The sequence below is a fragment of the Ictalurus furcatus genome, chromosome 14 (assembly GCF_023375685.1).
Source record: "Ictalurus furcatus strain D&B chromosome 14, Billie_1.0, whole genome shotgun sequence".
NCBI classification, from domain to species: domain Eukaryota; kingdom Metazoa; phylum Chordata; class Actinopteri; order Siluriformes; family Ictaluridae; genus Ictalurus; species Ictalurus furcatus.
In genome coordinates, this window is record NC_071268.1 from 20,675,389 (window position 1) to 20,703,087 (window position 27,699).

Here is a 27,699-nt window from a genome sequence, read left to right on the forward strand (position 1 = left end):
TCACATTATAATTCCCATAGTTCCATTTGTGTTACTCCAGAGTTTTGATGACTTTTTTACAATTATTCTAAAACGTAGAAAAATAAAAAAAATAAAAATAAAGAATGAGTGCGTCTAAACTTTTGACCAGTAGTGTATGTTGTGTATATTATTCACTGTTATTTTTGCACACCTGTTTTTATTGCTCCTTTTTTCTTTTATTTACTACTATTACTCTTGTTGATGTTGTACATATCGTTAGTTAACATTCAGTGTGGGTTTTTTTTGTAGATTTGCAATTCTTCATTCAATTTTATTGTTATTCTTTATGCTGCTGCACCATAAATTCCCTCATGTGATCAATAAAGTATAGCCATCTATATATCTATTTAAAACATTATGGTTGTTATTATTTTTGTTCCATGTGTTATAAAACTCTCATTAACCATTTGTTAAAAATCTCACTGCATCATTAAACTTGGGCCACTTCTTTAAAATCCGCCAGGTTCCCTGAACTGGTTCCAGCACCAGCACCTTGACGGTAAGGGCCCAGTGTTTAAAGGTGGAGAGCTCTACCTGTGCTGGGCTCAGAGTCAACCGGCCGGTTGATACACAGGATACTGTAGGCCTGCTCCTTCTCGTTGTAGAATGTCTCCTCAAACAAAATGGGGAGTGAAGCAGGGCTCACAAACCCAGTCACCAAATGCACCTGGTTATTTTCTATTGCCACCTCCTGAAAAATACAACAAAGAACGTTGCTTACAATCACTGCACACTGCTAACCCTCCCAGTGACTGATCAGAGGTGGGTGTGTCTGTATGTACCTTCCCATCAACTGTCTGGAAGCCTTGTTCTGCAGGCAAGAGGACATAGCTCTCAAACTGTGCTGCTGTGTATGAACTAGCTGATAAACTTCCACGACATGGAACCAAGACCTACAGACACAAACAGAAGATAACTACAGTGCTTTCAGAAAGTATCTAGTTCTCTTCACTTTTCCCCCATTTTATGTTACAGTTGTTCTAATAGATTTTCAATTCTCTTTCTTCTCATTGATCTGCGAAAAATACTCCAGAATTAAAAAAAAAAAATTAAAGCATAAACAAGCTCTGAATCAGAGTGAATTGTACAGTAGCACCTGAGGTACAACTTCATGCAACAGTCTAGAGATGCCACTTCGTGTCTGCTCAAAGGTTTAACATTCATTTCACTACAAAGTCAGAGGATGTGATGTACAGCTTCACAATCCCATTTTACATATTGTTGATTCACACTTCAGAAAAAGAAAAAAAAGCTCAGTTTTTTTCTCTAAAGCTTTATCGCAGAGAGATTTTCTATAAGATTAACATTAATAGCCTTAATACAACAAACTGTATTCAAATTGCAATTTAAATTTATTTCTCAATACAATTTGATTGCAGAACAGTGTCATGCAGATATGCACTGAGAGTCTACACAAGGAAACAAAGAGGAACAATGTCAGAAACTAGGTGTGAGTCACATGATACAATAACGTCTATGGCCACTGGTCCCAGCAACTTTTATCATGGTGATTTTAAAATGATCCAATCACCTATTTGCAGTAAAAATTTACCAATTTGTTCAGTCCAGCTGGACAAATATTTCATATTACTCAGTGATAAACAAATTCCTATTACTAAACAAACAACTACTAAATGTATGAATGAATGAATGAATGAACTACATGACTCACTGTATTAGCTGTTTCGCTCTGAACTACAGGATGAATAGCACACGCAAAGAGCACTCTTACCAAGATAAATTTTCACCCATGAGTGGTTTATGAGTCACTATTGGCAGATTAATAGAAAACTGTCATGACTAAATTTTTAACCAGACTTTAATATTGTGTCCAGTGGCAAAGGTTTCCTTTCTAACTTTAGGAGCACACACAGGCCTTGTCATATTACGAGTTTTATACTAAACAGAGGTTATTTTGTGCAGGATATTGGCTATTGAGAATTTACTGGCTGTAGTAAGAATGCACCATTAATCATTAAATCGACTAGAATAATGTAAGAGTCAAAAAATCGTGACACCATTTAATCAAGCAGCCCTACTCTAGAGTAAAATGAATCATAAGCACTGAAGAGATTTTCATTTTGTGAAGTATGAAAGAAGGCTTATGCCACATGCTGCTTCTAAACAGAGTCTACAATTGATTCAGTATGGCACAGTAACGATCACATGGTGAAAACTGGATAAGTAATGATAGTCGCTCTGCGCGCTTGGGCTTAGGATCAAAACGGCACATTTGCATACTGAGCACAGAACATACTCAGTGTTGAGTACAATCAGCTTCAAGTGCGGTAGACCAAATGCAACACAATTCAAATACACTATATGGCCAAAAGTTGCTTGTTGAACATCCCGTTCCAGTCTCCCTTTGCTGTTATCATAACCTCCACTCTTCTGAGAAGACTTTCCACTCAATTTTAGAGCACAGCTGTGGGGATTTGTGTTCATTCAGCCACAAGAGCATTAGTGAGGTCAGGCATGCAGTCGCTGTTCCAGTTCATCCCAAAGGTATTCAGTGGGGTTGAGGTCAGGGCTCTGTGCCGGACACTCGAGTTCTTCCACTCTAACCTTGGCAAAGCGTGTCTTCATGGAGCTCGCTTTGTGCACAGGAACACTGTCATGCTGGAACCAGCTCGGGCCGCTTAGTTCCAGTGAAGAGAAACTGGAAACCAGTGAAGAGATACTACAGCATACAAAGACATTCTAGACAACTGGGTGCTTCTAACTATGTGAAACAGTTTGGAGAAGGCTCATATATGGGTGTGATGGTCAGGTGTCCACAAACATTTGGCCATATAGTGTACGTATACGATACAGTTTTCAGTAAGCAAAATCTACATGGATATTACAGGGTATAGACTCCTTGTATTCATGGCATATTTCTATACACTGCAGATCATTAACTTACAAACACAGACTAAAGAAAATTTACGTTGTTCAGAAAATTGCTTACAATGCCATGTACTTCCGCCACTCGGTTGCAGAGGTCCGGTCTTTGCTTCTCCAATGACAGGTAAAATGGATTCTTCAGAATATCCTCATCATACACAGCCATAGGGACCCAGCACTCTGACTCCTACAGTGGACAGGGAGGGGAAAAGGGAAAGGATTGTGAGAAGAGACGGTGGAACGAGGAGAGTAACAATGTAGGCAGAAAGAAAAAAATGAAAACCTAAGCATAACGAGGACACAAGTTGAAATAGAGAGAGAAAATGTAGTGGACAGGCCATTGTGCATCATCACATTAATCGTATTAGCTCATATTAATAGAGTCTGGTTGGCTGATTAGGGTCATAGCTGTGGTAGTTGAGTTTGAAAGGTGGTATAATCACTTGCCTCAAAATAATAAATAGACAGTGTGCCATTTGTATTTAGTTTAGCTCGATCTCGGTTAATGATAACTGGTTAACTGCTGTAGACCAGGTCTGTTTGAGAGGAGAGTCAGATCTGCCATTAAGACTAATTAATACTTTTGGCCTACCATATTTTGGTGTAATTTTCATTTCTAAGTGAACCGTTTCATTGCCAATAAACACCCATACTTAATGCATTTATGCTACTTATGCACCAAAATAACTCAACTGTAACAGACAGCTGGAGGTAGAAAAGGCACAGACAACTGACTGATCAAATGCAATCACTAGAAATATTTTACTCAGTCAGAAAAATCAGTCAAATCACAGTCAAGCACTTGATTTAAAAAGACCACAATGCTTCCTGCACACTATGGGAAGTGTTATTTCTGAGAAACTAACAGATTCACTGTAACCCGTGCTCAGGATTGAACCAGGAACCCTGGAGCTGTGAGGTGGCGTTGCTACTAGACAGGAATATTCATCATAGATAGAAAGTTAACAATGCTTAAAACAGAGCTGTGGTAAACCAAGTAATGATGTAGTACATAGTGCTGTACAGCTTCACAATACGCGCTCAGCCTCACAACAAACATTTCGGTCAGAACATTGGGTCTTACAAATGTACATTATGCCCAAATAGCACAAATATCAATATAAAGAAAAAAGACTTTCTTAGCTTACAGAAATTACTCCACAACGCAGCCATGTAACTTACAGTCTCCTCCTGATCTCCAGAGCAATTTCCTCTGCTCGTTTGTGGCAGTTCGGTGTCCATTAGAAATTCAAAAACCCACCCAAGACACAGGGTTGAATTTTGGGCCAAGTTTCAGAAACAGAAACTTGCTTTTTACCATCTTGTTGTGTCCCATTAACGTTTGCTTACCTCTTGAAGAAATGACAGCAGACAAAAGTCAGCAGCCTTTTTTCCCCCCCCAACATGTCCATGCTATATACATGATGTGTGAGCACATGTGACTGATAACGCAAGTACGCTATGAATAAGTTACCAAGTGTTTTGGTGACACATAACCAACAAATATTCATTAAATTATTTTATTTTTATGATGTTATTAAAAGACAAAAAAAAGCTGTAAAGGTGCCGGCTCCTGCTCCACAATGATCCGACACGTATTAAATACTGGCTAGTTCACATTTCCTAGATGCACAGGAAGGTTATGCATGGTCTTAGGCTAGAAAGGATTTACAACAGATAATCACCGTTTTAATCCTGGACAAAGTTTGATCGAAAATGAACATACTTCAATCAGTGACAATAGGTATTAAACGAAATCTTCAAACTGTTGCATACTCACTTAAGTCATTACTTCAACTGTAGTACTCAAGCTACAAATCCCCTCACTATACTCAGGTGTCAGCATACTCACTTGGTTATGACGATTAAGCAGAGCGTGTGACACGGAGAATAATCGCATCTTCAGACCCTTAATGTGACGAATCAGGAAAGACAGAGCCATCAGTCAGTTTTTGAGAGTCCAGTCCAAGCATATAACATGTAGACTAAGAAGCGTACATATTCGGAGGCAAATCACATGATCCGTGAAGACAGGTCAAGTCCCAAGCCTTAATGTAAAACCTGGGCCTCCACTCCACCACACCACACCCCCGATCTATGACCCTCGTCACCACAGTGCTTCAGATGGATGCTGAAAAGCAGAGGAATGTGAACCACACCATGTGATCTGGTGTTTATGGGCCAGAACTGGCTGGCGGGGAACCACACACTCGTGATGGTGGAGAACAAATACTTTCACAAGAGGGAAACACTCTACTGTAGTGATAATCCTTACAGATTTGTTCCCTCTAAAACAAATTCCCAACAAAATCAAGGGAAGTTTACATATGTAAAAACCTTACATTTTCAATAAGACCAACACGCACGTAGACACAATGTAAATACTGAACTTGAACATGAATACGCAACACAACTCAGAAACCGATCCCAGGTCCCACAATTCTCGATATGATACAAACATAACGGCATCCTCACAGTAACCATTACGACTCTCTGCAAACAATCTCATCTAACCACGGGAGGTGTGATGCCAAGATCTGTGTCATGTCGGTCAACAAAACACACATTTATGACATAAATAAATGTCAGTTTTAATCCAATCTAACATGATCCACCATCTCAAGCCAGTACTAGTTCTGTCACTCAGTACTGGATTAGTACATCCCTAGTGTACTGCGAAATATTAAGCTAGAGATCCAGTACTGTACAGTATGTTAAATCTCAGGTCAGGAACATGGCACTGATTTGATCATCAAACCTTCGTTCAGCTACACCAGAGCTTCTCAATATTTTGTAACTAAAGCCCACCCAAGCCTCCCCTATCATATGCCCCCCCCCCACCACCCCACCACCATACCACCATATTGGAGGAGACCAGGTATGTGTTTTTATACTTTTTAAAATTAATTTTCATAGCTTTTATGACATTTTTTAAATAACTTTTATAAAACTATATAACGGACAAGTATGGAACATGAATATTGTATTCCAATCATCTTGCATTCTAAAAACATTCACATACGAATGATGTAAATTGGGACGAAGGGCATGTCTCATTATTCATGACATTGTTAAATCAATCAGGGGGTGTAAACTGACTGGTGTAAATTGTTAGTATTTTGTCTTCTGGGAGAGATGTAACTATCTTATTTAGCTCTGAAGGACAGTTTAAACAAAAATAACAATTTACACCGATCATCCTGTTCAAAAGTTTACACACACACACACACACACACACACACACACACACACACACACACCCCCGGCTCTTAATGCATCATCTGGCCTTCTTGAGCATCAGTGAATGTTTGCACCTTTTATAATAGTTGTGTATGAGTCCCTCATTTGTCCTCAGTGTGAAAAGATGGATCTCAACATCATATAGCCGCTGTTGGAAAGGGGTCAAATATGCAGAAGATGCTGGAAAAGCAAGGAATGTGCAGGACCTGGAGGATTTTTCTGAAGAACAGTGGGCAGTTTAACTGCTCAGGACAAACAAGGGACTCATGAACAACTATCACAAAACATAAACACAGTCATAACGAGACACAGTATTAAGAATCAAGCATATGTAAACTTTTGAATGGGGTAATTCTATAAATTCAGCTATTATCTAGTCTTGTGGTCTATATGCAAATATCTGTTATGTGAAATAGCTTATTCAGGACAGAGCTAAATAAAAAAAACATGGGATTTTTATTTTGTTAACAGTATTAAGATTTAGCAGATTCTGCAAAGGGTATGCAAACTTTTGGGCACAACTGTAGCTAATTAGCTAACACATTCATCACAGCTACGTGACATCTCATCTTAGCTCCTGTATGTAAGGAAGGAAATCCAGGTTTTGCTAAACTGCTCACTTAGCTTGTGACATTTCCTCAAATTGGTCATCCGACATGTATACTGCTGACCAGCACACCTTACAACCTGCTGATTTATGTCGCATGTCAGTGCACAGACACCGCACTAGTCAGATTACTCTCACCAGCTGTAATTAACACTAAAACCAAACACGGTTTAAAAACATGAGGCAGGATGAGAGAAGAATAAACAGACACACAGTAAGCTAGCTAATAAGCTAATACCATGACATGGCTGTTCAGGATGTTGTAGCAAATGTGACGAATCAAATAAAGTGCTTTAAACCTTACTAAACAGGTCTGGAAAGCTTACCTGGTTTATGTCAGTCTCGTCTGCATGTTAGGTTTAACGTTTATTACAGAAGGCCTGACTCGATTTAGCATAACATTAGCCAAAGCTACAGCACTTCCCCAAACGTGACCACTTTAGATTGACGGTTTCACTGGCCAATCAGAACGGCCCTACTCTCGCCAGACCCGACCACTACGCTCAGTCAGGTGGTATGTTGCAGGTGGTATGTTTATTTATTCAAGGCTGTCAGACTATCAGAGGGAAACCCTCTGGGGTTAGAGTCATGCCGTTACTAATTATGAACTTGAACTCATAAATCTGAATGTAATAATTAAGACCGTACCAATGAACGTTTCAAACTGAAGTATAATAATTTTCTAAAAAGCATTCATTCTGTCTATTACTTAAAATCTCGCAGGTAAAAATAAACACAGAACGCATAGAAAATGTTGGCTAACTGTAAACACACCATCCTTAATACCAGGGACTCAAAACTTTTTGCCCACAGACTTTCAACTCTAATAAATAAACAAATAAATAAATACATAAATGCATTAATAATAATGACAATAACAATAACAACAACAACAAATTCTGTGGACCCTTCAACACAGATATATTTTATAAATACAACCTGACTGTTTAAATATTAGGCTTATTATTTCATTGTGTATAACACTATATGGTTAAATGTTTGTGAACATCACACCCATATGTGATTCTTCCCCAAACTGTTGCCACAAAGTTAGAAGCACACAATTGTATAGAATGTGTTTGTATGCTATAATATTACAGTTTCCCTTCACTGGAACTAAGAGGCCCAAACCTGTTCTAGCATGACAATTCCATTGTGAGCTCCATGAAGACATGATTCATCAAGGTTTGAGTGGAAAAACTCAAGTGTCCTGCAAAGATCCCTGTCTTCAACCCCACCGACCACTTTTGGGATGAACTGGAACACTGACTGCACCCCAGTCCTCCTCACCCAACATCAGTGTCTGATCTCACTAACACTCTTGTGGTTGAATGTTTATAAATCCCCACAGTCACGCTCAAAAATCTAATGAAAAGCCTTCCCAGAAGAGTGGAGGTTATTGTAACAGCAAAGAGGGACTACATCTGGAATGGGATGTTCAATAAGCACATATGGGTGTGATGGTCAGGTGTCCACAAACTTTTGCCCATATAGTGTACTTTGAGCATTGCATCTCTTTCATGTGTCATGCAAGTAAACAGCATGTTGAAATCTGGCTACCCCCAAAAGTGAAGAGGAGAAAAATCGCATTAAAATATTTCATTCACTGAAAAAGTGCACACGGTGGCTCAGTGGTTAGCACGTTCGCCTCACACCTCCAGGGTCCGGGTTTTGAGTCCCGCCAGGGCCATGTGTGTGCGGAGTTTGCATGTTCTCCCCGTGCTGTAGGGGTTTCCTCCGGGTACTCTGGTTTCCTCCCCCAGTCCAAAGACATGCATGGTAGGCTGATTGGTGTGTCTAAAGTGTCCGTAGTGTATGAATGGGTGTGTGAGTATGTATGTGATTGTGCCCTGCGATGGACTGGCACCCTGTCCAGGGTGTACCCCGCCTTGTGCCCGATGCTTCCTGGGATGGGCTCCAGGTTCCCCGTGACCCTGAAGAAGGAGTAAGCAGTAGAAGATGGATGGATGGATGAAAAGATGCACCTACCTAATCTACTTATGAAAAAAAAAATTTACTGCCAACTTTAAAGAATTATATGTTTACAATAAAAAATGCATTATTACTTTAATTATCGGCATCGTCCACTTCAGTCTCTGTCTCATTATCAGAGTGTGTAAGTGATCTCTGTTCTGTTTTTATGATGTGATCACATCGGAGCATTACAGACATTTGGACATACAGTATCTCACCATAAACTGAACTGACTAGGCTTAATCTGTTTCACTATGTCATGTAGTTAAGTCAAAGTATATTACTTGATTTTTCAGCATTCAGTCACAGCGACATTTTCACCATCATTATGTAATGAAAAACGTTCAACGGTTGAAAATTATGTTCTTCTCACAGAAGTTACGAGGGTAAACATAGCCGTTACAGGAGGAGGTGTGCAGACAGGTGCAGTTCTGGAGGCAAATAACTTTCAAGGGCAGGTTATAAGTCGCAACAATTATACTGGTGAGAATGACCAATAATACATTGTATTTTATTGCAATTTAATTATGTAACATTTTGAATTGTACTAATATTTGTTTGACAATGTCCATTTACATTCTTGAGCTGAGAATGAAAGGAATTACTTCCTCTGATTTAGTAAACAGCAATGACTGACTGAGTGTACTGTAGGTAGGCCACTGTAACCGCTTCTCTTCAATTACAGGACCTCCAGCCAGAGAAGGAGCAGGTCCTGTTGCACCCAGAGAACAAACTGGTACTTGCCTCAGCTTGAATGATTGCTTCACGTTCATGTGAAAGTGGCATTATCATTATGTAATGAAAATCTTGTTACTTTTTGTCTTTCGAACTGGAGATGGGACCATCAACATACGGAATGAGGGCAGCCAATCACATCAACCCATTGCACTCGGCAATACATTTGGCGGCGACGTGGTTTTGGAACAGAATATTAACTGTGAGTTTAAATATTTAACTACAAAATTAGATAGAGTTATAGACTTCGTGACACTCCCTCTGTTCATTTTTCAGTACAGCCTCCAGGACAAAACAATGAGAGGGAAAATGAAGGTGAGTTTTCAAGGATTTGGTTATAGTAGTTTATTTCTTAACAATGTCTACATCATGATTGAACTAATTATCACTTTCTCATTATAGAACGGATGGATCTGAAATAAGATGAAACAGGCCACCACCTCATTCAAGATTAGCCTTAGTAATTAGATTTATACTAAACTTTGTTCATCTCACTAGTTGATTTGTACTTAATAAAATCACCACTAGTGTCTCAACAGTCCTCCTGATTCTGATCATGGTTTAGTGTGCATTGAGGCAGAAGATCCTGAAGGTGCTCATACATCCATATTTTATTAGAACGTTTTTTTTTTTTTCAATCAAAAAGAGCTACTGATATACAAAAGAAAAAGCTGAGTTTAATCATTAAAAGAATGTGTGATGTGCCACATATAATACAATTAAACTCATGGCTCTACACAAAAATTATGGAGCGATTTACTAGAATAAGTAACATTTAGATACTAAAGGATGTGCATTGAACTCTGGTTGGGTTTATTGAGGTGGTTTTATATCTATAGCTCATGCAAGTGCATTTGTATACTATACCCCAATGTTGCCAAATGCTCTAGACTGATTGGTCAGGTGTTGATTATCTGGTGTGACAATTCTATAACAGCAGCTCAGAGTTACAAGTCAAATAATAGGTTTATATATATATATAAAAAAAAAAGGTGCTCATCATAATACATTGTTTTTACAGCAACATATAATTCATCAGAACTTGTTAGGCAGACAGTCCACATAATATAAGGCTAATAATCAGTGGTTTTGAATGAATGAAAGTCAGAGTTAGCATTAAATGAAATTCGGCTGTACTAAATAAATAATAATAAAAAAGGGGTCTGTTAAACCTGGTAGAGGCACTAGGTTCACAAATAATGGACAAGCACATTTAGAAGTTACAGGTTTCTTAAAAGCAGCATTAAAAATGTTTTATAAAATCATACAAACTGACTTTGGTCATTTATTATAAATACAAACTTTACACCATCTTATATCCATAGAGAGGATGAATAAAAACAGAACATTATGATAACACATTAAAAACAAATGGATTGCTGAGATTTAAGAAAACACAAGATACAAACAATACACTCGCTGGTGCTAGAGGTGGCAGTGGAGCAACGCACTGTTTTATAGGTGACTGTAGGAGTTGGGTCCCCCTTCATGGACCCTACAGAAGTCCTGACCCACCAGTGCCCTCTTCTTACATGGCTGTCCTAGCCTGGTGGTACCACTACACAAAGGACGTCCTGAGAAAGAGCTGTGATCAAAAGAAGTCAATCCAGTGTTTACAGGAAGTAAATCAAAATTGCCACAAAAACCTAGACACACAATACACTTCATGTTATTTAAAGTCGGGCATACCCGTTGCTGGCGACTGACTGATTGGGGCTGGAGCTCCGGGATTGGCTGACTGTATCCAAGACACCTCCCAGGTTCCTCTGGGTAATGCTCTCAAAAACAGCCTGCCAAGAAGTACACGCATCAGAGTCAAAGCATTTATTAATGCTCAATTCTCATCCAAAATGGAATCATTTAACAAAAATTTGATTGAGTAGAATCAAGTATAAATATTTATTTAATGTATTATACCAGAATCTAATGTTGAATGAGCGCACCTGTTAAATATTATTTATATGTACAGTTGGGGTACATAAAGAAAATACTTTAATTTGGTTGTCTAACAGACAAAGGGCCTCATTTATCAGTCGTTTACTAAAATTGTGTAAATATTTGCCAAACCGAACAAAAAAAAAAAAAAAAAAAAAATTTCCCCCATACATCACTACGAAATTTCCAGGTGCATGCACAGCTTATTTGCACTTGGTGACATCCACAAACCTGTTTTAAATAAAAGCTTCGATGTGGTAAACAGATTACGTGACTCCGTGAGTTTGCTCCATTTCTTAGCACCAAGCTGCTTAAACTACATCAAGTGTTTATGTAGCATCTCTTTTATATTTTAATGGCAGTTATGTTAAAGTTTATTAATTAAAGCAAAGCAAGTCTACTTTACCTGTGCGCACAGTCAGATTTAGTGCTGCAATTGCGCTCCTGCGCGTAATTCTCAAAACGCCCACCAGATAGCGCCATTTATCGGTTTTCCGAAATTTTCAAAACTGATTATGGGAAAATGCTTAAATATCGGGAAAAATATTCATAAACCGATAGTCGGTTGATCGTTAGCTGAAACATCACAGTACATTAAAATATGCATCACAGATATTGGACTTTGGCATAAGGGGCATAAAGGAAGAATCTTGAGTGAGTCTGGAGTGGCCTATTCTGCAATGGGTGTAAATGATTTTGTTCCAGTGATTATCCAAACAGAAACCAAAAAAAAAAAAAAAAAAAAAAAATTACCAACAACAAGGTTTATTTCATCAAGTTTATTTGCACTACATTAATCCCAATCAGTTAGCTATTTTTTTTATTTTTTGAAGACATGAGTTTATAATGGGTTTGAAGGTGGAATAGGGGAATTGAGCTCTGAAGATGAGGCCTCCTTAGCAGCAGTATCTGCTTGATCATTCCCTGGAATTCCACAATGCCCTGGTACCCAACAACAACAAAAATCATTTTAAAGTTCTGTGGCCTCAAAGACTACAGTCTACTTAATTTCTACAATATACTGGGTGTTTGTTTTTAAGGGATGCTAGAGTTTGAAGACATGACCAAGACTCTTATTAGGAAATTGTGTTGAGAGGTTTTAATATGATCAGTGACAAAATAATAGCAGTGGCTTCTGCAGTAATAAAAATAAAATATAATAATAATAATTAAAAAAAACCCTGAACTATGGCTGGGAATCTGTATTCCACTTTTCTGACCACAAAAAACAGCCGACACATGATCTCCAGATTTTGATCCACCTGTATATACACGATGGAAAGTTCTCTCGGATAATTAAAAGTTGGTTGTGGTCATTATTTTTTTTTTTAAATTGCAGAAGTGCATCTTACCTAATACAATTGGATCAACTACACACACACCCCTATGTTGTGTATTGCAGCTCTAATTAGAGACATTTATTCTCCAGAGAGAGTTATTAGCTTCAACATATAAGCTTTGAATTGGTGATGTTCTGAAGCCCCCCCAGGGACAGACGTATACTTTGATGAACAGTGCCAATCAACTGGACACATGATTTCCTGGCTGAGCCATACACCATGCTCCTAGAATCCAAATGTGACCGAATCAGTTTAAAGCAAAACTGAGTTTCCTGGTCCTCACTTAGTTTTGGTTAAAACCGTTACGATATTCATGGCTTTAAACCAACCGTGTTTTAAATTCTTGAAGTGGGGGATAAAAGACAGTTCAGTCAAAAGGTTATGCCAAGGAATTTTGTCTTTTTAACAAACTTTGATAGGGTCTCTTTCCAAGAAAAGAAAAATGGTTTGACATGAAAACAGAAAATAAGATCTATAGTGTACCCAGGTGATCATGGAAATTGAGCACATCACACAGGGAAACTGTTTTTAAAAATTTTCCTCTCAATAAATAAGAGATCCCCTAACCTTTGTAGAATACAAACATTATGAAATTACAGGATTTTCTTGAATATCAAATTTATGTAAAATCTCCTACGAATGATTCATGAATAAATCCATAACAATCCAGCCTGATAAGTGAGCTCCAGTGTTATCTTCAAAAAGAAGAGAAAAACCCACAGAAGACATTTACAAAAAATAAATAAATAAATAAAGTTAGCACAATGGCACTTCTTTTCCTCTTTATGAAAAGATGTGCTTGTTTTGTGTTCATGTGTGCATTGTGTTTTCTACTCACTCCTCCAAGGCTATGTCGACTCTTCAGTCTGGGTGTAGAATGGCTAGGGGTGCCTACAGATAGTCCCCCATATCTGGGTGGACCATAAGCGTTGGACGGAGATAAAGCCACCATACACGGGTCACCTACACCATGCAGAATAAATGAATAAGCACACAATAAAATGACAAACCTATGAATATGTATGCTATACTGCACTCCAGTACATGCATGCGTACACAAAATGTACACTTGTACGTGTGTGACAAGAACACACCTGTCATAAAGCTGTCTTGACCTAGATATGGCATCTCTGTCTCCAAGTCACAGTCCAGGTCTCCTCTAAAATAGACATGTAGTTAGAATAGATGAGAAATAGGAGCTACAAATCCAGTGTTTTATTCAGATTTATTTAAAAATAAATAAATAAAACTGGTCGTGCTCTCTGGGCAGGAGGGATTCTCTCTGCCTGTTATACTAAACAATCATGATCTATAAATACATAATTTCTTCCTCTTTGTGTTCTATTTTTAGTAATAACATCTATACTTAATGTTTGCTATAAAGAAATGGTCTGCATTAATGGGCCTCTATTCCTTAGTAGGACATAAGGGGTTAAAGTAGTAATCCCTTATGCAAGGACTCACTCTAGAGGTGTTGAGAAGGTCGCTGGACTGTATGCAGGGTTTGGGGATTTTTCAGGAGTGTTCTCAACAGGTGGAGCCAGAAGAGCAGCATGAACACCATCACTGCACTTTTGGCCCTTCAGGTTAGACAGGGCCCACAACAGCTGCAGCACAAACCAACGTGCTGGAAAACAAGAGAACACAATGTTACTGCATAGACTCCGATACAAAACATGAAAACCCACGTGCACACACACATGCAGACGGCAACTAACCCAGTGAGAGCGTAAAGAGGAGCAGAGAGAGCGTGACCAGGTCGAAAGCTGCCTGCTGATTGACCTCAGCAATGGCGTTGACGGGCACAGTGACGAGCAGAGAGACACGGGAAAATGTGGGACACTGCAAGAAGGACAGCAGGACCGCAGAGAACAGGAAATATCCAGCATGCATTATACATATCCACACGGCACGCAGACTCAAACCTGAATTTAAAAAAAGAAAAAAGAAATTAAATTTGGACAACCATGACCTCTTAAGATAAACTTGATTCAGTCTATAGATGGAGTTTTAAAACCCGGAAATCTCCTTTTCCTGATACATTTAAGCAGAAATCAATCTTTTTTACTGAACATGCGATAAAGATGCGTTTACACTTCCCACATTTGTATCACATTGCCTTTGATGTTTTTATACACACCTCCAGAAAACTGCACTTTTTCCTTCTGAGAATGTGTCATGGCACTTTTTTAATGAATTTATTTTTTTAAAATGGAGGGGTCATGTGTGTGCACATTACATCACATTTTCTGTGGTGAGATTTAAAAAAAAAAAAAAAAGAGCACACCAGCACCTCTGAACTACATTCATCCACAAACCCCATCTCAAACTCCCATTCTCTGCAGCTCTTTGCCACTTGAGGAGAAGCAATGCAATATGGCACAGATCAAAGTTTTGCCAACTCTCTGCCTCAGGACAGTTTTAAATAAACTAGAATCCAAGTAATCCACAGTCAAGTTATATAAAACTGCTTTGACATAGTCACTGAACACAGACAGCATGCAACTGCATTGCTGCTTTGAAAATAAATAAATAAATAAATAAATAAATATCTAAAAGCCATCCGAGTCACCTGATTGTTTCATTAGAAAAATGCTCTTCAACTTGAATATGCATTTTGTTGATGTTTTAGTAATAGGCTAGTATTTTGGGGATGGTCTTGAGGTGACACTGGGCTGCTTATGGCAGATTTGTCAGCTCTTCCAGTCACAAAATGCAGTCTCCATATTCAACAGTGTTGCTCCTGTACACTTGTGATTAAAATCACCTGAGAGAGATGTTCCACATCTTAATAGAGTATTAGCTTGGAAAGTTTAATGCCACTCCCCCTCCCGCCCCCATTTGTATGAACACTGACCATCCTTTAATCTGAATATGCTTTAAATACGTTAAGTACCAGCCCATCCCAGGTATCCTTGGATCATATGTAATCTATCCTCTAGCCTGCTCTGCATGTTGTCCAGGTATGTCAGCATGTATCCCAGAGTGCTGTTCATGCGCTCCAGCTTTCCCATGAGCTCAGCATAGAACTGAACTGTTGTGTTCTGCTGCTGCAGGACCCCGTTCAAATTAAGTTCTGCAACAAGATTCAGAAGAAAAATCAGTGTAGATCATTCAACTTGTAAGCATTATTCATCACACAGCTAAGTTCAATTACATAATATACATGGGTAGATTAGAAAGGTCAAGTTCTGATAGCCATGTGTGATGTTAAGCAGGTAAGCCATGGATATAAAGGTACCTTTCACCAATCAATACAGATTACACACAGCGCTAACGTCTAATAAATAATACAATGCAGGCTCACTAAGCAAACACCACCAATACAAAAAAATAAAAAATAAATAAAAGGCAAATTTATGACACTACCAAATTATTATTCATCCCATTTATAATAGACTATTTACTAGGGCTCTGCGAGTAATCGAATTTTCGATTTCAGTTTCTATATTACAGCCTCTGACTATTATGAAAACAAAAATCAAGAAAAAACTATTATTGTGCCGCAGTCCATGCTCTCGTTTTGTCTTTTTAAAAACCGCACGCCATTTTTCTTTACAGCAGTGCGCTTTCACCCCTCCCTAAAGGCCAAACTCACTCGCCGCCAGTGAGTTCAGCTCGAGCCAAGATGGCAGAAAACAGAAACAGTCAACAAGAAAGAGAACACCATTTCAGCCGTTCAGAAACAATTTGGTTTCGAGGAGTCCGATGTGGAACAAAAATAAATAACGTTTGGTATCAGTAGAAGGCTCATTTCCTCCAGCATCATGAGAGCTGGTCTAAATATGCTCATTTCCTTTCTAGAGCTCACCAATAGTGAGAAACTACAGGCTGATTCTAAACCAGGAGACAGAATTTCACTGGCTAAGGAAGTTTAAAGTTCATTTTTGTCGATGCGATTTGGCTAAATACATCACATGACATTCGCCGCAAGCTTTATTTAATTTAATTAACTACACAAAATTTATTTTATTTTGTTCTACCTTTCCCCCCCCCCCCCCAGTTGAATTATATTCAAGGAAATCCACTGTTAAAAATACAATAAAAAGTTGTGGTTTTTTTTAGTTCAATAAATGCATGATGTTTCCAAAGTCAACGAGTAATCGTGATCGCAATATTGACCAAAATAATCGTGATTATGATTGGCCATACTCGAGCAGCCCTACTACATACACCAGTCAGATGAACAAACGTAACAGGAACAATATGAAGAAATACTAAGCTAGCTAAATGTGTTCTAATGAAGATTTACCCATTTTACTGTAGATCTCTTGTGCACGCCCTCGGACTTCAGCCAGGTCGTTCAGAATAGCCTGATGGCCTTCCTGCACATCTGTACCTTGACCTTTCAACTGCTCACTGACATTCTCTAAACATACAGAACAGAAGGGACATGTCAGACGGTAACATCGTAATCGCCCAGCCAAACCTGTATTTAAAATACAAACCCTCTCAAAGATACCCAAAATGAGTGCTCATCAAAAGTGTAGCGTTTCAGAACAAATGCTCAATTTCAAAAAACTGATCATCCATAAGACCATGAAACACACCTATTCTCTGTGTAATTCCCTGGATAAGCTGTGCCACCAGCTGCTGCCCAGTGCTAATCAGAGCCTTCTCCTGTGTCAACCTTTGCAAATTGGCAGAGATTGAAGCATCCAACTGCTGCTGGCCCTCCTTTAGTGCCCCTTGCTGGAGCTGTAGAGCACTGTGACCGTCCAACAGTCTGTCCAGTGATGCAGCAGTCATGTCCCGTAGTTCACGCTGACCCTCCTGCACATAGATGGCCTAATGTGGAATATGCTTCTGCTATGCAAGACCAATCCCTCAAGTTCTTCAATCTGAACTGGTTATTTCAACTTACTGACTTGACAGATGCATGTCACACCATTTAAGAATAAATAAATAAAATATTTTACAAATAAAAATAAATGGCTACAATGGTTTGACAAGCCCTGCTCTAGAGAGTGGCTGATAAAGGCTATAGAGAGCAATGGATGGGCCACCAATAATTATTAACCCAATTAATTAGACATCACAGAAGTATACCTATACCTCATAAAATGTCCAGTGGGTACAAACAGGGCATGCGTGTCAAGCTCTTCATACATTTTGACTTTACTTTATCACCACTAGTCAATTATAGCATGCCAATCAGCCTACAACGTGTCTCTATGGACTTTGAGACTAAACCGGAGTACCCGGAGGAAACCCCTGAAGCACTGGGAGAACATGCAAACTCCACAGACAGGGCGGAGCCGGGATTCAAAGCCCCAACCCCAGAAGTGTGAGGCAAATGTGATGAGCACTAAGCAACTGTGCCCAAACAGTTTTCCCATTATTATTCTTTTTTTTTTTTAAATACGTTTGTTATTAAGAATTAAAATAGATAAAGAAATTCTAGATATGCAGACCTTCAGGTCTTTCATAGCATCCAGCTGGTTTGCTGCTGTTGAGATTAGGGCGTTCACAGTAAGCTCAGTCTGCCTTCGAAACTGCTGCTGACGTGTGGCATAACACACGGAGCGTGCACGATTACTGACGATGTGGTACGCGTTCCAGGTGTCTGAATCCATGTCAGCTGTGCACTCTTTAATGGACTGCCAAAGTTAAAAAAAAAAATGATGTAATGGTCATATCAAGTATAAACTACATAAATATGACTGCAAACAAGAGTGATTAATAATCAGTGCTCTTACTCTATAGGTATCTGGGGCCTAGTGTTGATTTCAGTTATCAAAAAACCATTACAAATGCACTTGTGCAAGTCTTTTTCCTCTATGAACTGGTCAACAAGTCTTTAACGAGAGTTTCATAGTTGCATGAAATCAGAATATCGCACCACTTCAAGTCATGAAATGGTCCTTATGATTGTTTGCCTACCACACATGCAATGGCTCAAGGAACTGGTGACCAAACCATTTATTAACAGGAAACCTACAACTCTAATGGTTTAAGGACAACATTAAATGGAATTCTGAACACATTTTCTTTCCCAGCATTATGTATTTACAAGTGAAACAGTGTATTTAGGTAGGCAAGACTTTTGGTTTATCCAGCGGTCATTTGACTGGCTTAAGTAAAATGGGCATTTTGACACATCTTTGCTGGTTGTTTAACATTTTCCAAACCATGGTCTGTCTGAATACTCGATTCTGATTAGCTGGAACGTATGCGTTCAAACCGTATAATGCACAGGTAGTTCCAGTCAGTTTAATTACCGTTCTAATTTAACACGCTGCCTATAAACAATTGTAACCATAGTAACACGTGGGTGCATACAGTATTTAAACTGTCATTATTAGTAGAGACACGGCACTGAGCAATGTAATTCACCTGCACACATCTCCCTCTAATAAGTATAATTCATTCAAATAAATGTAATCTTATTTATCACACTGCTTTATCTGTGTAGGATTTATAGAGGGGAGAATTCTAGATCAACCCGGATAATAAAATAACTAAGGAAAATTAACCCTTATTTGTCTCCTTTCAGGCAAATTTTGCACTGCAAACAAATGACAGCTTTAATGACAGCAGTCAATGCTGGCAGGTATAAGAGGGATAATCCACTGTAAGGGGCATGTTGATCCCTTACTTAAACTCACTGTTGAGGAGTGGTAAAAAGTGGCTGCACTTCAAAGGAAGGTTACAGACAAAAATTAGTGATTAGTTCTGATGAATCATGTACAATCTGACCAACATGAGCTAATGGCTCTGCGAGAACACGAACACAAAATAAAACATTTTAAATACGGTAATCAGTGTACACTGTACCATTTCCTCAGTGCACAGGAAAGTCCTGCGTCCCTCTACTTCTGACTGGCAGTTGAACAAAGCCACTCCCAGTTTTGCCAGCTGTTCTTCTGAAAGGCCATTGCAGGTAGCCTTGAGCTGAGAGACAACCTGTGAGCAGAAGTCAGAAAGTCTAGAAATATAAAAATCTCTAGAATACAGTCCAAATAAATAGGGGTAAGCAAAGTAATTAAAAATGCCTTGTACTTGAAGGCTCAATAAATTAGTCACAAATACAATACTGTTATATAAGAAAATAAATAAGTCAAATTCACATCACTTGTGCTTTATAGAACATTCATAGATTTAACAATAACCAACAATACAAAGTAAAGCATTAGACAGAATAACAAGAAAAAAAGGACACTGTTTAGGAGTTTGTTACACTGTCCAACCACTATTCATGTATGAACCTGCTTGTATGGAATGTCACAATAAGGTCTGTATTTACCCTAAAATGGCAGCTGTCAAGAGGACTCATAGCAATCAGTTTCGCCTCAGCCAGTATCTTCTCATCAGCAACACTCATCTCAAATGGTGCAGCATTACTCGGGACAGCAGTCGGATGAGCGGGCATAGCTGGAGGCACCGAGGACGGAGCCGGTGCCACCTTCATCCATTCAAAGAAAGCACCAGCTTCACCAGCCAGAGCCAACACGCACACCAGCAACATCCATGGTTCCAAACATGGATGTCTCTGAACCATTTGACCCCTAAAAAGTGAGGGGGGAAAAAAGAGGGGGAAGCTCCAGTGTAACCAAATTCAGACCACCTCCTACAGATAGTCTCAGGTTCAGGATCATGGTACCACAGCTTTCACAGCACCAATTTTTCATGCAAACCATGCCCTGTTCTAGACTAAACTGCCAGTGTGAAAGCCCACTAAAATTGGTGTATAGGTGTGAAAGTGCCCAGTGATGGACTGGCATGCCATCAAGGGTGTATTCCCACCTGGGAACAGTGCCAGATCCACTGTGACCCTGACCAGGATGAAGCACTTACCAAAGATTAATGAATGAAAGAGTTTGGAGGAAAGGGTTATAAACTAAAAGAGGTTAACAGTGTTAGCTTTCTAAATGGCTTGTATTTTAGACCTTTTTAAAAAAAAAAAAAAAAAAAAAAAAATCAGAGAATATTCTTTTGTTGCAGATTCCTACACAAATCCTTAAAAGCACCATTTAGTGCCATTTAGGGCTGGTGATGTACTCCATCATTTTTTGGAGTACATCACCAGCCCCAGTGCAGCAAAAGACCTATTCTCATACTAGGTTCAGATACAAATAGCACGAGGACAACATAAAACACTCTGGCTCCTGATGACTGATGAAGGTTCAAATCTATTCATAATGCAATAAGCTAAATTCGACAATTAAACTGCAATACTGAGGATCGGTCCAGGACAAGTCTGGGCATGGATCCTCCCTCGCACAGCTGACAGGAATTACTCTGTGTGTGTGCGTGTGTGCGCGCGCGCGTCTTCAACATGCTTTTCTAGACATTTTGACAATAACCAGTTTAGCAGGTACAAAGACACTTTTTGTAAAAAAATAAATAAATAAAATAAATAATAATAATAATAATAATAATAATAATAATAATAATAATAATAATAATAAACATTTAAAATGTTAAGTCAGCATAATAAAGACTGAGGATTTAAGTTAAAAACGCACCTCTCTAAATCAATGCACTCACCAAACTTACCTTGCTGTAATCACGGTTTGCATGAATGTGAGCATGCCTCCTAACTCCTGCGTTGATGCGCCTGTAACTGAAGAAGACGCGTCTCTGTTTCTCTTCAACCATTTAAATGGAAAAGGAGCAGCCAATGAACATTGACGGGGGCATGGAAATGATGCAAATCTCGCGAGATTTGTTCTTGAGACGTTAACGCGCGCGAGATTTAATATGGTTTGTTGTTTTGGTGTGCTAAACGCAGGCTGGTTAGCGCGTTTTTCTTTTCTTGAGATGTTTCGTGAAACCATTCGCAGTCATGGAATGAATTTCGAAAAGAATAATTTAGCTCGATATTAGTGGAATATCACAGGTATTAAGCTAGTTTTAAGCTGTTTAGTTTGCTAGCGAGCTGCCCGTGATGTTAACAGGTAACAATGTCATAAACTAACAGCTGCAGTCTTAAGTTGTGTCCCAAATGACGCACTATACACTGTGCACTTGTACACTAACTACTATATACTTATGCAATATGTACTCAACTGTATAGTGTATGCATTTTATAAGGTTATTTTTTTTCATTAAACGTCAGCGTCTGATAGCTCCTCCCCCTCCGTCACGTAATTAACGTGCGACAGTTGAGTGCATGAAATGTCCAACATTCGTTTTCTGCATGAAATGTCCAACTTCGTTTTTTTCGGTTAATTAAGTGCATCATCCGGGTATTTAAAGTGTACTCTTTCTATTTGGCATTTTCAGTGTAAACACACTACTCTACTACACTACTTATATGGTGCATAAATACGTGAATTGGGACGCACTTGTAGATTATTGACATTTACATCATTTCTCCAGATAAATATGGCAGTGCTTATGTAACTGCGATGGATCCAAAGCCCTCAGCAGCAGTGGTGCTTAGTGCTGTACCTCCATACGGACATGTCCTCATCAACGCCAAGTGGAGGGGCTCCACACTAGTGCAGCATTTTAAAGGTGTCTACTAGTTATTTACAAAGTGTGTCAACTGCAGTATCCCATCTCCTGCATATTTTAGTGTTTTCCCTTCTCCCAACTCAACGGATTTACCTAATCAGCCTTTCCTGAGTTGAAGTGGGTGTGTTAGTGTAGGCAAAATACTATCATGTGCAGGACAGGGGGTACTTCAGCAGCAGGGTTGCAGACGCTATTTGTAAAGATGTGTTTTCTTTTTAGACGGTCTCTACATTGTCTCTACAAATCCTAATCGAGACCAAATAACTGTTTTTTTATTCTCCTTCACAGGGAATGTGAAGACTGTCTTTGAGGAGGAGCTTGGTGTTGTGGACCTTCACCTCAGTAACAAAAGTTGTGTCCTGTATGTGTCAGAAAGTGACTTGGTGGCAGGGAATGACTACAAAAGGAAAATCGTTCGATTCAGAAATGTAAGTGTGGAAGTTTTGATGCTGTATGTACACTTTATTAAGAGCAAAACATGATCCGAAACAATGACATTTTGATTATCTTTGGGTCATGAGAAAAAGAAATGTTTCTTTTCCAGCATTGTCAGTTGACATTAGACTTAACCTGTATACCAGTGGTCACCAAGCCTGGTCCTGGAGATCTACCTTCCTTTAGACTTTAGCTCCAACCATAATCGTGCCCACCTGACCATCTAATCATCGCCTTAAGAAGTTCTTGATCAACTAAAAGAGGTGTGTTAGATCTCAAGATAGGTAGATCTCAAGGAAGAAGGTTGGTGACTGCTGCTGTATACTATAATGTCAGTATGAATTAGGGTCCTGACCAACTTAAGATTTTCATTGTCAACATTGTAAGGTGCTATTAGTAGTCAGAGGTATGCTGAAATTAAGAAAAGGATTTGCTAACCTTAAGAAATTTTTAATTATCATTTGTGTTATGTTGGTGAAACATGATATGGGCAACCAACATATTTGTCGTAAAATATATTTTGTATGCTTATTATTTGTATCTTCAACCAGCCAGAGACATATCTTCCTGCTGTTCTTGCCTGGTTTCCCACTGAAGTTAAGCAGCGTTTAGCCTGGCCAGTACCTGGATGGGAGACCTCCTGGGGGAAACTAAGGTTGCTGCTGGAAGTGGTATTAGTGAAGCCACCAGGGGGCACTTACTCTGTGTCTGTATGGAGCCTAATGCCCCAGTACAGTGAGGGGACTGTAAAAACAGCACCGTCTTTTGGATAAGATGTTAACTGAGGTCCTGACTCTGTGGTCATTAAAAATCCCAGGACACTTCTCATAAAAGAGTAGGGGTATAACCCCAATGTCCTGGCAAAATTCCCCCATTGGCCCTTCTCTGTCATGGTCCCCTAATAATCCCCATCTCTGAATTTGCCACGTCACTAGCTGGTCTCCACCAATAGGTGGGTGTTCTGGCGCACTGTGGCTGCTGTCACATCATCCAGGTGGATGGTAGTGGTTGAGGAGCCCCCCCCCCCCCCCCCCCATACTATGTAAATTGAGTGTCGAGAAAAGCACTATATAAATGTAACTAACTAAATAAGCAAGTAAGTATTCTATTAATGATCATTTTCTGTGGTTAATCTACCCAGAGTTACACGACATAAATATAGATAATTGCTCTTTAATTAATGCTGGTGGAAATCATGTCATTTAATCTGCTCTTAAAAGCTCAATTCTTTATTACACTGTACATATTGCATTGTATATGAAAACCATTTAAAACTTCTTTTATTTATTTATTTTTACAGCTATGGTAATTTTGCTTATTAATTTAGGTAATTATGTTGCAGGCCAATAGTAACTTCCATGGGATTGTTTTGGTGGAGAAGACTCGTCTCACTGAGCAATACTTCAGTGGACTGCAGAAGTTTGTGGTTTTGGAGCTGGGCCTGACCCTGCTGCATGTCCCAGGTCCTGGTGAAGCAGCTCAGCTGATTGCACAGATGGTGAGTCACTGTCAGATGTAAAGCTTTACCCAAAATAGTTTAGCATTAATAACAAATACACTACTGTGTTATTCAGCATTCATTTAAATAGCAATAAAATAGGTCTACTGTTTAAAAAAAAAAAAAAAACACTGGAGTTCAATCTTAACTAAATTGAACTAAAACATACTTAAATGTTGTCCACTTGGACCACATCATAATAGACATTAAATGTCTTTATATCTAGTCTTGTTTGTTCCCATTAATAGAGAATTCCAAGCACTGTTAAAGTCTCAGTGAAGTGCCTTGAAATGCGCAGCATTATTCAACGTGTTGACGTAATTAGCAAATTAAACACTCCTCTAACCCTGCACATTAGGGGTGTAATGAATATGAATGTATTATTCAGATTGAACAGATAATGCATCCAAAATAAAGATGAGTACAGATATGAATAATAGGTGTTTGTTTTTTTTAATGAAAGCTTGCCAACTTCAGGGACTGGGATCCTGCTGGACCAAACAAAAAAAAAGTTGCATGAAAACAAGGTTTTTGCTTTAATTTTGAACTTTAAAGAACAGCTCACTGAAGCTCATGGGGAGGGATGGAGTAACCCTGAAAAAACCCAAAAAACTTCCAAATCAAAAACTGCATTAAAAGACTTTAAACTAGCCCAAAATATTGAGGCATAAGAAAAGTTTTTTTTCTGATTTGCAGGATATCTCTGCAAATAGAGCAAGTTCATTAGCATGATACTAAGGGAAATGCACTCTTTGGTTTAGACTGCTTTATTGAGCTCCAAAATAAAACCACATATGTACCATATTTCTGTACAAATAAAAATAAGTATGCTTTCACATATTGAGTCATGGCTCCATAGAGCGAACTCAGACTGTGCACAGGGCAGCATGTCTCTTGGGCTGTCCAAAAAGAATTTTGTAAGTCATATTGCAAAATTGATATGTTCACTGTTAACCGCTTGATATATCGCTTTGCTTGTATTTCCTCATTTGTAAGTCGCTTTGGATAAAAACGTCTGTTAAATGAATAAATGTAAATGAAAATACGTTCATTGCTTTTGTTTTTTCGTTCTTAAATGATCATTCTTCAAAGTTATTACAAGAAAATATTCTCAGAAGATCATATAGGCATTTTAATGAAATGCTGCTTAAAGGATCCCATTTTGACTCACAGCAGCACTATGAGTATATCCCAGTTTTATAGTAGGTTCTGATATCATGTCCAGTTAACTTTTCTGATCTTTTGAGTGCAACCCCAAAAAACCAAAGTTAATCTGATAAAATATTATTAGCTGGCTATTGTTGTCAATTGTAGCCTATATAACAGTTTCTTGATTTGGGTAAGACATTGTTGTTTTGAAACATGGTTAGCTTGCTTACTCAGTCACATTAGACAGAAGATTAAATGTTTCCCAAGAAGTTCCTCAGGACATCTAGTATTATATTCTTTTTCTAGCAGTCCTGGGTTGTTTTTTCAGTCTTCTAGTGTTTACTCCAGCATACTTTACATTTTACTGAGGTAGGGTGAGGGATACGCATCCTCAAGTTCCACACTGAAGTCCAGTAACTTATCCATGTGAATGCATGCGGATAGCTGTAGCGTTAACTACATTGTGTAGAATTGTGCATCGTGGTCGGTGATGAATTACACAATAGCATGAATCGTGATAATTTTTGAATGTGAACTTTTATTTATGACCATTCCATTTATGAGCATCACACATGGCAAGGCAGTCACTAAACACTAACTTAAAACAAAATAGCAGCTTTCCAGCTTGCTATGCACTTCTGCAGATTAGCTTGTCTTACACACAAAGCTCACTACTATTACAAGAAGGAGAGAGAAGCACATAAGTACATATTGGGGAAACAAATATCAAGATGTGCCACATCAGCCATTAGGTTCTCTCTGACTTGCCCCAGATCTCCTCCTTCACAAATCAGACTCTTCCTAAATCACATCCCACTTGCTACAGTTCTTTCTGAATGTCATATTATAAATGTTTTCTCCCACAGGTGCATGGCGAGAGCAAGGAGAACCCATTCCGCAGGAGAAGCACAGCCAGACTGCTGGACCCAGTGGTGCTGAACCTGGTACAGCAGATCCCTGGGGTTGGCAAGGTGAAGGCCATGGCCCTACTCCAGCACTTCTCTAGCATCCATAAGATCAGTAACGTCTCAGTTGAAGAGCTGGAGACTGTTGTTGGGCAGGCCACTGCTCAGCACATCTGGGCTTTTTTCCATGATATACTTCCATGATATTCTGACACATGGCACTGTGTAGAGACTTTCACAGAGGGCTTATCTGTTCTTTGCCATGTAAAGACTCTAACCTAATGCAAACAAATAGTCAAACTCCAAGGCCATAAAAACTTAATAGAATTTAGTTCTTGTTCAAGGAAAAGTGAATTGTTTTTTTGTTCTGGCAAGCCGAATATTTCCAAAACATTGTTCTGCAGTGCAATTAATAAAATTTGGATAAGCTGTTTGTTTTGTTTTTTTTTTCGTAATTTTTATTTGCTTATTCATATATTTTCAGTAAAGTTTGTCCTGGTCAAGGCACTAGAGCCTATCCCAGGAACACACCCTGCATGAGATACCAGTCCATCACAGGGAAGCATGCACACACACACACATTTGAACATTCACTCGCATCAGGGGCAAAAAGGTTAGCGAGTCCACCTACCAGCATGTTTTTGGGAGGTGGGAGGAAACAAGAGAACCTTGAGGAAACCCATGTGGGACCCTGAACTCTGAGGCACCAACGCTAGCCATCATGCCACCATGCTGTCTTATTTCAATGAAACTTATTTCCTGCTGTTCTGCAATAGCGACTGAGCCAATTACAATTGAGTAGACTGTTGATAAGTGTAAACAGTACACAACAGGGATAGGTTTGAATCAGCCGCAATCCTGATGCACTGTGTCCCTAATTAGCTAGACAGTCTTTCCCAGTTGTGGTCAAGTACACCTGCGCTGCTTGATCTAGGGTTTTTTTTTATCTGTTCTAACCCACTGGACACATTAAAGAAACACTGAAATAGAATGTAGATGTATCTAGTTAATTTTGAACATTTCTTTTTGGATAGTCCTACAAGATGGAGCTGATGATAAATTGAGTTGAACTTCCTAAATATATATACTGCATTTGACGCTTAGACAGTATGTAGACCTTTATACGGACTATTATTTAACCACGATTTAAACTTTGGTCTTGTATTGGTGTCTTTTTGGTAACCTCAGACTGCACGTATTTGTCTTGATGGTTGAGTAAGGTGAATTTTACCAACAGATGTCATATACCGTGAGTCTCAGTGTGTCCTATTTTTCGAACTGTAATAAATTCAGGGTGCTTTAGAGATCCGCTAGACTCTCAAGGTATTTAGTGAGTATGCTCTCATTGTCTCAACGACTCCCTCATTCAAGCAATCTGTCATTCCCTCAGTTTTGGTCTCTCTCCCTCTTTCCTTGGTGGCTCTTGTGATGTATTGGTTTTCTGCTCGACTTCTTCCTTTAAGGGCTGCACACTGCTGGCAGTGTTTGAGCCTTCCTGCCGGCTTACAAAGC

General features: G+C 39.0%; 3 protein-coding genes and 1 long non-coding RNA gene across 9 annotated transcripts in view; 2 read left to right on the top strand and 2 right to left on the bottom strand.

Moving 5' to 3' along the window:
* Nucleotides 1-7,204, bottom strand: part of ankrd27 (ankyrin repeat domain 27 (VPS9 domain)) — a 29,767-nt gene extending 22,563 nt beyond the window's left edge. The window contains exons 1-4 of the mRNA XM_053641668.1: nucleotides 7,081-7,204; nucleotides 2,972-3,094; nucleotides 804-914; nucleotides 556-712 (exon numbers count right to left, since the gene is read on the bottom strand). Of these exons, the coding sequence (XP_053497643.1) occupies nucleotides 556-712; nucleotides 804-914; nucleotides 2,972-3,073 (370 nt within the window). The 5' untranslated portion in view covers nucleotides 3,074-3,094; nucleotides 7,081-7,204. The remainder of the gene's footprint in view (nucleotides 1-555; nucleotides 713-803; nucleotides 915-2,971; nucleotides 3,095-7,080) is intronic.
* Nucleotides 7,205-9,116: 1,912 nt separating this feature from the next.
* Nucleotides 9,117-10,110, top strand: LOC128617806 (uncharacterized). Its single transcript, XR_008387598.1, has 3 exons — nucleotides 9,117-9,665; nucleotides 9,740-9,778; nucleotides 9,866-10,110. It is a non-coding gene; the product is annotated as an uncharacterized LOC128617806 (long non-coding RNA).
* A 71-nt stretch (nucleotides 10,111-10,181) lies between these two features.
* On the bottom strand, nucleotides 10,182-21,419 carry bmb (brambleberry). 2 transcript variants are annotated; one of them, XM_053642118.1, is made up of 13 exons: nucleotides 21,238-21,419; nucleotides 19,985-20,246; nucleotides 19,516-19,644; nucleotides 18,153-18,338; nucleotides 17,289-17,511; nucleotides 16,991-17,107; nucleotides 15,635-15,814; nucleotides 14,457-14,663; nucleotides 14,203-14,365; nucleotides 13,833-13,897; nucleotides 13,577-13,701; nucleotides 11,153-11,253; nucleotides 10,182-11,048 (listed from the first exon to the last, which is right to left on the bottom strand). In XM_053642118.1, exons 1-13 carry the CDS (start codon nucleotides 21,270-21,272, stop codon nucleotides 10,919-10,921), a joined length of 1,923 nt encoding a protein of 640 aa, XP_053498093.1. In that variant the 5' UTR covers nucleotides 21,273-21,419; the 3' UTR covers nucleotides 10,182-10,918. The 2 variants fall into 2 exon arrangements, with proteins under 2 accessions (XP_053498093.1, XP_053498092.1); XM_053642117.1 differs by lacking the exon at nucleotides 14,457-14,663 and having other exon boundaries at nucleotides 21,238-21,342.
* A 14-nt stretch (nucleotides 21,420-21,433) lies between these two features.
* On the top strand, nucleotides 21,434-27,120 carry faap24 (FA core complex associated protein 24). 5 transcript variants are annotated; one of them, XM_053642119.1, is made up of 5 exons: nucleotides 21,434-21,638; nucleotides 22,063-22,200; nucleotides 22,489-22,628; nucleotides 23,963-24,133; nucleotides 26,149-27,120. In XM_053642119.1, the coding sequence occupies exons 1-5, from the start codon at nucleotides 21,629-21,631 to the stop codon at nucleotides 26,389-26,391; spliced, it is 702 nt and encodes a 233-aa protein (XP_053498094.1). In that variant the 5' UTR covers nucleotides 21,434-21,628; the 3' UTR covers nucleotides 26,392-27,120. The 5 variants fall into 5 exon arrangements, with proteins under 5 accessions (XP_053498094.1, XP_053498095.1, XP_053498096.1 ...); XM_053642120.1 differs by having other exon boundaries at nucleotides 23,978-24,133; XM_053642121.1 differs by having other exon boundaries at nucleotides 21,434-21,580.
* Nucleotides 27,121-27,699: the final 579 nt, after the last annotated feature.

Bases quoted from the DNA above. Each gene is read 5' to 3' on its own strand.
- bmb (XM_053642118.1), bottom strand. From the start codon at position 21,272: ATGCTCACATTCATGCAAACCGTGATTACAGCAAG. The intron at 18,339-19,515 runs GTACAGTGTACA...TAACTTTGGCAG, and splicing joins TCCTGTGCACTGAGGAAATG to TCCATTAAAGAGTGCACAGC. The intron at 17,108-17,288 runs GTGTGTTTCATG...CTGTATGTTTAG, and splicing joins GGGAATTACACAGAGAATAG to AGAATGTCAGTGAGCAGTTG.
- faap24 (XM_053642119.1), top strand. The intron at 22,201-22,488 runs GTGTCTACTAGT...TCTCCTTCACAG, and splicing joins ACTAGTGCAGCATTTTAAAG to GGAATGTGAAGACTGTCTTT. The intron at 24,134-26,148 runs GTGAGTCACTGT...TTTCTCCCACAG, and splicing joins CTCAGCTGATTGCACAGATG to GTGCATGGCGAGAGCAAGGA.